Raw genomic sequence first — 13,121 nt, 5'->3', positions numbered from 1 at the left:
GCTTGATGGACAGTAGACTTCCATGATTTGAATGAAGTGCTTTAGGATTGAAGGTTATAACCATAAGTATAGATTGATGATGAAATATTACTATGAGATGTGTTTATTTCTGTATTTGACAGTTGTGATCAGAACTTCATTTTGGTTTTTCTTTCTTCAGGCTTTTTTTGACTTACCTGTCAATGTATGGTGTGGTCAATAAATATCTGATTAAAAGTTCTGCAGAGAAACTGGATAAGCAGTTTCTGTGATCACAAAGAACATACAGTTCAAAGTGTTTATTTTACGGAATAATATTCTCTATTTTGTAACACTGTTATTGTCATCTCTTTCTCTCATAGAGAAGCAATGAACTTTGTTTGAGATGTATATGTGTGTATAATTAATTTGATCAGTCTCATCATGTTTCAACATTATATATTTTATTTCAGTTGTTTGAGCTTCTTGGACCTGAAGGATTGGAGCTAATAGAGAAGCTTCTACAGCACAGGTGTATGATCGTAGAAAAAGCTCTGACCCACACTGCAGACCTCAAGCTCAGCTATCTTCAGGGTAAGGACATTTCTTTTTGGAAGAAAAAGGTTTTAGAATTGAGCCTGAATTTTAAATCATTGCAAAAAGTCTCAAAATGTTTCATGGAGGCAAAGTCAAAATATGAATGCTGAAGGTACTATGTCTTTTGGCAGGGTCTGAAGACAGTGGCTTCAGACTTCCCAGTGTTTAGCTAGAAGAAATTGTGGGTCCAGTCTGGATATCGATCTAACAGTCTGGTAACAGACAACCAGTAGCGGGGTCAGGATAGATGGTGGAGAGGTGGAGCTTGGTGTCATCAGTATAGCTGTGGAAGCTGACCTTGCCAAGGGACAGAAAAGGGAGAGGGTCATGAATAGATCTTTGGGAGACGTCAGAGGTAACTATGTATAGGCAGAAAGAGATACTCTTGATTGGATAGGTAAGAGTAGATCCAAACGAGGGGAATTGGAGAAGGGTGGTGTGGATAATTGTGTCCAAGGCTGGAGGAAAATTGAGGAGGGATAATGCACAAACGTTGTAGTCAGAGAGAGTGTTATTTGTGATGTTTTGGTGCTGTAGCGGGGACGGTAATCCAATTTGGAGAGTTCCGTACAGGGAATTGCGGGAAGGATTAGCACGGATTTGGGATGCAACCTGTCCAAAGACTTGAGAGGAAAGTGTAGCTGAAGATGGGGTAGTAGTTTGCAAGGGTAAAGTGATTGTGTAGTGGATTTTATGAGGAGGGGATGATGGCGGTTTTGAAAATGAAAGGGACAGTACCTGAGAAAAGAACCATTTACAATGACAGCCAGCATTGGGTTCAGGTACTATCCAAGGGAGTAAGCTTTTCAAATTAACAAATAAAATCTCATCAAGTGACTGTTTATTGATGAGGAATATTGCATGTAAGATATGGCCAATATGTCGATAAAATGACATGGAACTTGTTGTTCTATTACTTTGTTTCTGAATGTTTTTCTTAATTTTGTACTATTTCATAATTTTAAACTTTTTTGTTCTACTGCCTCGTAATCTGCATTTTTCTAACGATAAAAGACCCAATTTTCAAATCATTCTTCATATTCGTATTTCCACATACCTGGCAGCATCCTAATGTATCTGTGTTGCACCCTCTCTGAAGCCGCAATATCATTCCTATCATGTGGAGCCCAATACTGCACACAGTACTCTAATTGAGATTTAATTAAGATTTTATATGGGCTCATCATTACTTCTTGGCTTTTTATATTCTATATCTCGAGATAAAACCTAGACTTATATCAGCTTATTATTAAACAGCCTTATCAATCTGAGGTGCTGCCTTTAATGTTCTGTGAAGGTGAGTGTGGGCCCTGAGCTAGTCTACTCCTTTCCCATCCACTGTTGAACCTCACATCCTGCCTCTTCAAATGCCCAACAAAGTGGAATCTCTTTTCTGACACCACTTGGTTAGCCATGGATTAATTTGCCTAATCTTCCTCTCCATCCCTATTCTAGCACATGACTGGAGAAGTAACCCCGAGACTACCACCCATTAAGTCTTGCTTCGAAGCCTCTTTCCTAAACTCCTAAAATCATCTTGCAGGACTTCTTTACCTACATCATTGGCTCCCACATGGACCATAATAACTGGTTGCTCTTCCTCCCCTTGCGCAATTTCTTCTAGTCTATTTCATATAGTCCTAGCTGTACTTCGTGGGAGGCAACAAAGCATTTGGACTGTCGGTCTGGACTGCAAAAGATCGTCAGTCCTTCTTGGCAGGGGAATGGGAACCCGAGAATAAATTCAGTAGGGAGGGGAGTAAAGCTGGAATTAGAAAGCAAAAATGTCGAAAGTGAGTTTGAAGGACAGAGGAAACGATCAGGAAAAAAGGGTAAAAAAACAAATTTAAAAGCTCTTTGTCGAAATGCATGTAGCATTCGTAACAAAATAGATGAGTTGACGGTACAAATGGGTATGATCTGATAGCCATTACGGAGATGTGGTTGCAAGGTGACCAGGACTGGGACCTAAATATTCAGTTATTTGATAATTTGGAAGGACAGAAAGGAAAAGGAAGTGGGGTAGCACTGTTAATAAAGGATTGGATCAGTGCGTTAGTGAGAAACGATACAAGGAATAATAAAGGGAAAAAGTTGCTGGTGGGTGTAGTCTATAGGCCCTCTAATAGTAGCTATATGGTTCGACGGAGTATAAATCAAGAAATAATAGAAGCTTGGAATAAAAGAACGGCAATAATCGTGGGTGATTTTAACCTTCATAAACAGCCTGAAATTCCGATGTCCCAAGCCCGAACGAAGTTTTTTTGGACCCGGGAAGGCATCGGAAAAGCCGGTTATCAGCGCGCAATGCACATGTGCTGAAAACCGGCTTTTCTGATCTGTCAATCTCTCTCCCTCCCTCCTTCCCTCCCTCCTTCCTTCCTTCCCTCCTTCCTTCCCTCCTTCCTTCCCTCCTTCCTTCCCTCCTTCACTCACACTCACTCCTCACTCACTCACTCACTCACTCACTCACTCACTCACTCACTCACTCACTCACTCACTCACTCACTCACTCACTCACTCACTCACTCACTCACTCACTCACTCACTCACTCACTCACTCACTCACTCACTCACTCACTCACTCACTCACTCACTCACTCACTCACTCACTCACTCCCTTCCCCCCCCCCCCCCCCGGCGCCTCTCGCTTTCTTCCCCCTCCGCTCCCCTCTCTCGCTCTCTTCCCACCCGTGTTCTCGCCTCCCTCCCCTCCCTCGCGCGCGCTCTCCCCCTCTCCCCCTCTCCCCCTCTCCCCCTCTCCCCCTCTCCCCCTCTCCCCCTCTCCCCCTCTCCCCCTCTCCCCCTCTCACCCTCTCACCCTCTCACCCTCTCACCCTCTCACCCTCTCACCCTCTCACCCTCTCACCCTCTCACCCTCTCACCCTCTCACCCTCTCACCCTCTCACCCTCTCCCCCTCTCACCCTCTCACCTCCCCAGCCATCGGGCCCAGGTTGGCTGGGGGGGTGAGAGTCGCGGCCTCAGGTCCTGCTTCTTGCCGCCACGTGCATGTAATGATGCAGCCAGGAGGGGGTGGCAGGGGGCTGCTGGACAAATGCCTATCTGTCAAAAAAAAGTCAGCACAAATAGTTAGTCCCCCAGTATATACCTTTGAGACACCAGTTTCCACTGGTTAGTCAGCCCCCAACTACACTATCTAATAAACACCTGGCTGGTGATCTATGTTTGGTTGACTAACAATTAACTGCCAAGTGACATGCAATTCTTCAAAGTTAAAAACTAAGCTTAAATTTTAATTCAGTAAAAAGCACAATTTCTGTGCAACTTACCCACAGCTTACTACTACTCGCTACTGAATTCCCACTCTCGGCAAATTCCCCTTTTAGAAGTCCTTACTCTCATTCCATTACCAGCTCACTCTGATGTACTCTAGGCTCAAGGGACTCATCTATCACTTGGCTTGATCTTGAGGTAGGCAGCGCCAGTTTGTCTGCACTCCCAATACATTATTTTGTCTTAAAATAGTACTTTCCGAGGGATATATATATATTTTTGTTTTTGGTATTTGGCTAATGCTGGTAAGGCCACATTTGTTGCCGTGAGAAGGCGGTGGTGGCCATCATCCTGAACTGCTGCAGTCCTTGCTTGATATTAAGCCACCTGTTAATGGATTGTCATTTAATAATGCCTTTGCGTTTTGATGAACACATTCATTTGGGAACGACTAGAGGATTTGTTTAAAAAATGTGTATGAAGAAATATCATGCTGAGTTTATTGAATGTCAGCGGACTGAGTAATAATTTTAATCAACCTGTCATGAAGACGTCTGATATGTACAGATAATATAGTCTGTTGCAGATATTTAAATTGAACTGTATTCAAATCTAGTTCTTTTGAACACTGTTGCCCTTGTTCAAAGACTCATTATTTTTTTTAAGTACAACACTCTTTAGTTTCCTTCCAATCCCTGGTCTCTAAATCACCACCAACTGCTTTTTGCTTCTTGAGCCCGTCCAACTTTGAGCTGATTAGGTAGGTCTTTCGAGTGGTCAGGAAAGGGTGCAGAGGAGATTTACAAAAATGTTGCCTGGACTGGAGAATTTTGGCTATGAAGTAAGATTGGAGATGCTGGGTCTGTTTTCTTTGGAACAGAGGAGGCCAAGGGGGAGACCCGATTGAGGTGTATAAAATTATGAGGGGCCTGGATAGAGTGGAAGGACCTGTTTCCCATGGCAGAGGGGTCAACAACCAATGGACATAGAGTTACAGTAATTGGGGGGAGGTTGAGAGGAGACATGAAGGGAAATTTCTTCACCCAGAGGGTGCTGGGAGTCTGGAATTCATTCCCTGAAAGGGTGGTAGAGGCAGGAACTCTCACCACATTTAAAAGATACTTGGATGTGCACTTAAAGTGCCGTAACCTACAGGGCTATAGACCAATAGCTGGAAAGTGAGATTAGGCTGGAAAGCTCTTGGTCAGCTGACGTGGACACGATGGGCTGAAACATAGAAACATAGAAAATAGGTGCAGGAGTAAGCCATTCGGCCCTTTGAGCCTGCACTGCCTTTCAATAAGATCATGGCTGATCATTCCCTCAGTACCCCTTTCCTGCTTTCTCTCCATACCCCTTGATCCCCTTAGCCGTAAGGACCATATCTAACTCTCTCTTGAATATATCCAATGAACTGGCATCAACAGCTCTCTGCGGTAGGGAATTCCACAGGTTAACAACTCTGAGTGAAGAAGTTTTTCCTCATCTCAGTCCTAAATGGCCTACCCCTTATCCTAAGACAATATCCCCTGGTTCTGGACTTTCCCAACATCGGGAACATTCTACCCGCATCTAACCTGTCCCGTCAGAATCTTATATGTTTCTGAGATTCCCTCTCGCCCTTCGAAACTCCACTGTATAAACATAGAAACATAGAAACATAGAAAATAGGTGCAGGAGTAGGCCATTCGGCCCTTCTAGCCTGCACCGCCATTCAATGAGTTCATGGCTGAACATTCAACTTGGCCCCCCGCCCCTCCACCCCCCACACCCAGCCCCTCCACCCCCCGACCTGGTCCCCCCCACCCCCCACCCCCCCGCCCCCCACACCCAGCCCCCCCGCCCCCCACACCCAGCCCCCCCGCCCCCGACCTGGCCCCCCACCCCTGGCCCCCTGCCCCCACACCCGGCCCTCCACCCCCCGACCTGGTCCCCCCCACCCCCGGCCCCCCACCCCCCACACCTGGCCCCGCCAACCCCCGGCCCCCCACCCTGCTCCCAGCCCCCCGCCCCCCACACCTGGCCCCTCCACCCCCCGACCTGGCCCCCCCCCACCCGGCCCCCCGCCCTCGGCTCCCCCACCTCCCACACCCGCCCCCCCCAACCCGGTCCCCCCACACCCCACACCCGGCCCCCACACCCGGCCCCCCCCCACCCCTCACACCCGGCCCCCCTCACTATTGCTCACCGCCCTGTGGCTGCTCAGATGAAGCGTCACAGACCATGGGATCCCAGGGAGCAGTTGGAGAGCTACAATCTGCCAGTGAGGCTGCGCTGGGCAGGGTAATGGGTGAAGAAATACGAGGACATTGTCGTGGAGTCTCTGTCACGCACCTGGTGGAACGTTCTCATCGGCCCACTGGAAGAAGCCACACTGCTGGTCTCTGGGCTTGGAGCAGGTGTGGAATGCTCGTCCCTTGTTGGGTCCGTCTTTCTGCACCGTGCGGGTGACTGCTGGCTGGTTGCACGAGCACACCGCATTCCCTCCACCGGAGGTCCCATCGCTTCCAGCCCGACGGAAGCCCCCCACACCAGGGGCTGTTCCGCCCCTGCTGACTGCTCCTCCAGCGCCCCCCGAGCCCCCAGCATCCTGGTCAGCCCACAGGAAGAAGTTGCAACTGCCCACGTTGCATTTGTAAAACCTCCGGCCCTGGTTGGGTCCGTCCTTCCGAACAGTCAGCAGTAGTGCGTCCTGGCCACAGTTGCACACGACCAAGTTATCGTCACCCGGCATCAGTGACGGGGCAGTCCTGGACACCGGTCCCACAGCCCTGGACACCGGTCCCACAGCCACAGTGGGCAGGGCTCCCTCCGACCGTTTGGGCCGAGTGTTCCTGTGATCCCGGATCGAGCGGTTCTCTGGCCTGCTTTGTGGTGCCTGGTTGGCAGTTTGACTGTTCGACTGTGACGTCCTTCTTAAATATCTCAGGTCCAGGATCTCTCTCAGCATCTCGTCACACCCCCCAATACAACCAACAAACTCCAGGGGGACAAGTGGAGGAACACTGCTCAGTTGATCCAGTCTCTCCTCATATATCAGTCCAGCCATCCCTGGAATCAGTCTGGTGAATCTTCACTCAACTCCCTCAATAGCAAGAGCGTCCTTCCTCAGATTAGGAGACCAAAACTGAACACAATATTCCAGGTGAGGTCTCACCAAGGCCCTGTACAACTGTAGTAAGACCTCCCTGCTCCTATACTCAAATTCCCTAGCTATGAAGGCCAACATGCCATTTGTCGCCTTCACCGCCTGCTGTATCTGCATGCCAACTTTCAATGACTGACAAACCATGACATCCAGGTCTCGTTGCACCTCCCCTTTTCCTAATCTGCCGCCATTCAGATAATCTGCCTCTGTGTTTTTGCCCTCAAAGTGGATAACCTCACATTTATCCATATTATACTGCATCTGCCATGCATTTGCCCACTCTCCTAACCTGTCCAAGTCATCCTGCAGCCTCTTAGCGTCCTCCTCACGGCTCACACCGCCACCCAGTTTAGTGTCATCTGCAAACTTGGAGATATTACACTCAATTCCTTCATCCAAATCAATAATGTATATTGTAAAGAGCTGGGGACCCAGCACTGAGCCCTGCGGCACTCAACGAGTCACTGCCTGCCATTCCGAAAAGGACCCATTTATCCTGACTCTCTGCTTCCTGTCTGCCAACCAGTTCTCTCTTCACGTCAGTACATTATCCCCAATACCATGTGCTTTGATTTTGCACACCAACTGCTTGTGTTGGACTTGTCAAAAACCTTTTGAAAGTCCAAATACACCACATCCACTGGTTCTCCCTTGCCCACTCTGCTAGTTACATCCTTAAAAAATTCCAGAAGATTCGTCAAGCATGATTTCCCCATCATAAATCCATGCTGACTTGGACCGATCCTGTCACTGCTTTCCAAATGTGCTGCAATTTCATCCTTAATGATTGATTCTGACATTTTCCCCACTACTGATGTCAGGCTAACCGGTCTATAATTACCCGTTTTCTCCCTCCTTTTTTAAAAAGTGGTGTTACATTAGCTACCCTCCAGTCCATGGGAATTGATCCAAAGTCGATAGACTGTTGGAAAATGATCACCAATGCATCCACTATTTCTAGGGCCACTTCCTTAAGTACTCAGGGATGCAGCCTATCAGGCACGGGGATTTATCTGCCTTCAATCCCATCAATTTCCTTAACACAATTTCCTGCCTAATAAGGATATCCTTCAGTTCCTCCTTCTCACTAGACCCTCGGTCCCCTAGTACATCCGGAAGGTTATTTGTGTCTTCCTTCGTGAAGACAGAACCAAAGTATTTGTTCAGTTGATCTGTCATTTCTTTGTTCCCCATTATAAATTCACCTGAATCCGACTGCAAAGGACCTACGTTTGTCTTCACTAATCTTTTTCTTTTCACATATCTATAGAAGATTTTACAGTCAGTTTTTATGTTCCCGGCAAGCTTCCTCTCGTACTCTATTTTCCCCCTCTTAATTAAAGTCGTCTTCCTCCTCTGCTGAATTCTAAATTTCTCCCAGTCCTCAAGTTTGCTGCTTTTTCTGGCCAATTTATATGCCTCTTCCTTGGATTTAACACTATCCTTAATTTCCCTCGTTAGCCATGGTTGAGTCACCTTCCCTGTTTTATTTTTACTCCAGACAGGGATGTATAATTGCTGAAGCTAACCCATGTGATCTTTAAATGTTTGCCATTGCTTATCCATCGTCAACCCTTTAAGTATCCTTTGCCAGTCTCTTCTAGCCAATTCACGCCTCATACCATCGAAGTTACCTTTCCTTAAATTCACGACCCTAGTTTTCGAATTAACTGTGTCACTCTCCATCTTAATAAAGAATTCGACCATATTATGGTCACTCTTCCCCTAGTCCCTTCTCATTACACATCATCCAGTCTAGGATGGCCAGGTCTCTAGTTGGTTCCTCAACATATTGGTCTAGAAAACCATCCCTAATACACTCCAGGAAATCCTCCACCACCGCATTGCTACCAGTTTGGTTAGCCCAATCAATATGTAGATGTGAAATGGCCTCCTTCTGTGCTGTAAGTTTCTATGATTCTGTGGAGATGACTTTTTTTTGTCTATTGTTAAGGGGAGATGTGAGCTTTGGATTGAATATCATCAATTTAATGTACTATAATTGAATGTTTAAAATTATTAATGTTGGATTCAATTACAGAAATACATTTTTGGCATAACCCCTATTGAGAAGACATAATTCTGACCATACTTAATTGAGATATGGGGCCCAATTTTCCCCAACCCTTTTTTTAGGCCGACTTTGCGCGTTGGAAACGGTGCCGAAAAAAAGTGGCCCCTATCCTGCCCACACTGCCGAGTCTCCCGTGTCCTAGCGTGGCGTACATAGTGCAGTGGGGGCGGAGCAACAGCCCAGCGCAGAAAATACTGCCTGCAGCTGCGCGTATGTGCAGTGGAGTCTGCACGCATGCTCCTCGCTTTCCCAGTGTTTCCTGCGGGCTGTGAGCAGGACCCGATGCTCGCAGCCCTTATCCACGGCTGAGTGATGTCCCGCACCGGCCGGCCGGCCCGCTGACTTCCCGGGCCGAGGTTGGACTGGAGTTTTATTTTTTATTTATTGATGGTTGTGCTTTGTTTAGTGAGGAGAGTTTTTTTTTTTGGGGGGGGGGGGACTTTAAAAAGAAAACTTGTTTCTGGCATAAAGGTAGGACTTCTATTTTTTTTATTTGTTATTGATTGATTTCTTATTACTTTTTGTGCTTTGTTTAGTACTTTGTAAGTCTTAGTGTTTTAAATGTACTAACCTGCGCTGAATTCTTAATTGCCCGCAATGTTTTTCAGAGCTGGCCACATACGCTGATCTAAGTCGATTTGGATTAAGTTTTAGCTGGCCAAACTGACATAAATGGCCAAAACTGGCGTAAGTGGCTGGGAACGCCCCCTTTTGGAAAAAAAACTAAACTAAAAAAAATCGTACCTAACTCTGGAGCAAGTTTATTGGGGAAAATGGCATTTTTTTAAACACACCAGAAAAACTAACTTACTCCAAAAAAATTGAAGCAAGTCATGGCCAAAATTGGGCCCTTAGTGTGGATTGATTTTAAAATTGCTGCCATTTATAAAGATTGAATTCATTACCAAAGCATAAAGAATAGAGATTTACCTTCCTCAGTGAAAACACACTGTTTGATTAGAATTTAGCATTTGTATACAAAATACAATGGGGGGAAATTTTAACCCCCCCGATCGCCACGACAAACAAAAACAACAACAACAACAACAACAACTGCAAAACTGAACTCCAACCTGTCATGGAGCATCTGTTTCCATTTTAACCACAACGTATATTGGGGTGTCCAAATAACCTGCTCTGGAGAGGCGGATCAATTATAATTAAATGAGGTGCATTTTCAGAGATTTTGGCAGTGATTTGATATTATTGCCTCCTGCATGGATTTCCACGGATTTGGGAAACTTAGGGGAAAAAAAACGCAGACGAGATTGAGTGGCACTTAATGGGGATTGTTAAAGGTCAGATTTCTCTATATGAATAAAGGGTCAGTGCTCATGGCAGCTTGGTGAGAGTTCTTGTTAAGACCAGAAATCCCCTGGGAGGACAGACGCACCAACATTAGCATCCTTGACCAGGCCAACATCCCCAGCATTGAAGCACTCACCACACTTGATCAGCTCCACTGGGCAGGCACGTTGTTTGCATGCCAGACACGAGATTCCCAAAGCAAGTGCTCTACTCTGAACTGCTTCATGGCAAACAAGCCAAAGCTGGGCAGAGGAAACGTTACAAGGACATCTTCAAAGCCTCCCTGACAAAGTGCAACATTCACACCGACACCTGGGAGTCCCTGGCCAAAGACCGCCCTGAGTGGAGGAAGTGCATCCGGGAGGGCTCTGGGCACCTTGAGTCTCATCGCCAAGAGCATGCAGAAATCAGGCGCAGGCAGCGGAAAGAGCATGCGACAAACCTGTTCCACCCACCCTTTCCCTCAACGACTATCTGTTCCACGTGTGACAGACTGGTTCTCGTATTGGACTGTTCAGCCACCTAAGGACTCATTTTAAGAGTGGAAGCAAGTCTTCCTCGATTCCGAAGAATTGCCTTTGATGATGATGTACAATTTTGAGGTGTTGACATAGAACATAAGAACATAAGAAATAGGAGTAGGAGTCGGCCGTTTAATACGATCATGGCTGATCCGTTCATGGATTTAGGTCCACTTTTCTGCTCGCTCCCCATAACCCCTTATTCCCTGATCGGTTAAGAAACTGTCTATCTCTGTCTTAAATTTATTGAATGTCCGAGCTTGCACAGCTCTCTGAGGCAGCAAATTCCACAGATTTACAACCCTCAGAAAAGAAATTCCTCCTCATCGCAGTTTTAAATGGGCTGCCCCTTATTCTAAGCTAATGCCTCCTAGTTCAAGTCTCCCCTATCAGTGGAAACATCCTCTCTGCATCCAGCTTGTCAAGCCCCCTCATAATCTTATACGTTTCGATAAGATCACCTCTCATTCTTCTGAATTCCAATGAGTAGAGGCCAACCTACTCAATCTTTCCTCATAAGTCAACTCCCTTATCTCCGGAATCAACCGAGTGAACCTTCTCTGAACTGCCTCCAAAGCAAGTATATCCTTTCGTAAATATGGAAACCAAAACTGCACACAGTATTCCAGGTGTGGTCTCACCAATACCCTGTATAACTATAGTAAGACTTCCCTGCTTTTATATTCCATCCCCTTTGCAATAAAGGTCAAGATTCCATTGGTCTTCCTGATCACTTGCTTGTACCTGCATACTAACTTTTTGTGTTTCATGCACAAGTACCCCCAGGACCTGCTCTACTGCAGCACTTACAATTTTTCTCCATTTAAATAATAACTTGCTCTTTGATTTTTTTTTCTGCCAAAGTGCGTGACCTCACATTTTCCAACATTATACTCCATCTGGCCAATTTTTGCCCACTCACTTAGCCTGTCTGTCCTTTTGCAGATTTTTGTGTCCTCCTCACACATTGCTTTTCCTCCCATCTTTGTATCGTCAGCATGGGTTGGGTCATGCTGCTTTTGGTTGGACTTCAGACGAGGAAGACATTCAACATCCACAGCGGCCAGGTCTTGTTGTGGAGGGTGCTGAAGGCGGACAACAGAGAGGGGAGCAATAGAGGGGTTGAGTTTGTAGGAGGCACTACCCACAACATGCAGAGGCACAGCTTCCTTGATCTCTTAGGCGTGCAGTGCTTCCAAAGGCTGAGATTGACTAGTTGGATGGTTGCAGACATCGGCAGCTTTTTAAGCAGAGAAGACCTGCTACCTGGTGGCCATGCATACCAGTGGCTATGAAAGTCACCATCGCCCTCCATTTTTGTATTCCTGGTTCCTCCCAGGACCCTATCGGAGACATAGTGAGGGTTTCGCAGACGGCAGCACATAAATGCATACGGCAGGTGACTGATGGATTGTTTGTCAGGGTTGGGAGGCATATATATTTCCCCTGTGATGACAATAGCCAGAATGAGTGGGCACTTGGATTTGCATCTCTAGCTGGCTTCCCACAGATACAGGGTGCCATCGATTGCACACGTGGCAATCCCAGCACCACCAGATCAACCAAGACCATTCATCATATGCGAGGGATTTCATTCCATCAATGTTTAACTGGTGTGCAACCACAAGAAAAGGTTCATGAGATGCATCCTAGATGCTGAGGGAATTGAGGGTGGAAATCGCAGAGTTACGAACCATAATATTCCAATCTTCCTTCGATATGGGGGTGGTGCCAGAGGACTGGAGAATTGCAAATGTTACACCATTGTTCAAAAAAGGGTATGAAGATAAACCCAGCAACTACAGGCCAGTCAGTTTAACCTCTGTAGTGGGGAAGCTTTTAGAAACACTAATCAAGGACAAAATTAAGTCATTTGGATAGGGAAAGCCAGCACGGATTTGTTAAAGGCAAATCGTGTTTAACCAACTTGATCGAGTTTTTTGATGAGGTAACAGAGAGGGTTTTCCCAAGGCGTTTGACAAAGTGCCACATAATTGGCTTGCCAGCAAAGTTAAAGCCCATGGAATAAAATGGACAGTGGCAGCATAAATACAAAATTTGCCAAGTGATTGGAAACAGAGTGTGGTAGTGAACGGTTGTTTTTCAGATCGGAGGAAGATATACATTGGTGTTCCCCAGGGGTCGGTTCTAGGACCACTGCTTTTCTTGATATATATTGATGACTTGGAAGTGGGTATACAGGGCACAATTTCAAAATTTGCAGATGACACAAAACTTGGAAGTATAGTGAACAGTGAGGAGGAGGGTGACCGACTTCAG

General features: G+C 46.3%; 1 protein-coding gene across 4 annotated transcripts in view; it reads left to right on the top strand.

Annotated features, from left to right (window-relative positions):
- Nucleotides 1–13,121, top strand: part of ascc3 (activating signal cointegrator 1 complex subunit 3) — a 777,147-nt gene that overhangs the window by 71,074 nt on the left and 692,952 nt on the right. For all 4 annotated transcript variants that reach the window (XM_070885599.1, XM_070885602.1, XM_070885601.1 and 1 more), the window contains exon 5: nt 432–552. In XM_070885599.1, the coding sequence (XP_070741700.1) occupies nt 432–552 (121 nt within the window). The remainder of the gene's footprint in view (nt 1–431; nt 553–13,121) is intronic.

This window comes from Pristiophorus japonicus, chromosome 7, assembly GCF_044704955.1.
Source record: "Pristiophorus japonicus isolate sPriJap1 chromosome 7, sPriJap1.hap1, whole genome shotgun sequence".
NCBI lineage: Eukaryota > Metazoa > Chordata > Chondrichthyes > Pristiophoridae > Pristiophorus > Pristiophorus japonicus.
Note: the sequence above shows the minus strand (reverse complement) of the source record. Positions and strands in the feature narration are given on the sequence as shown.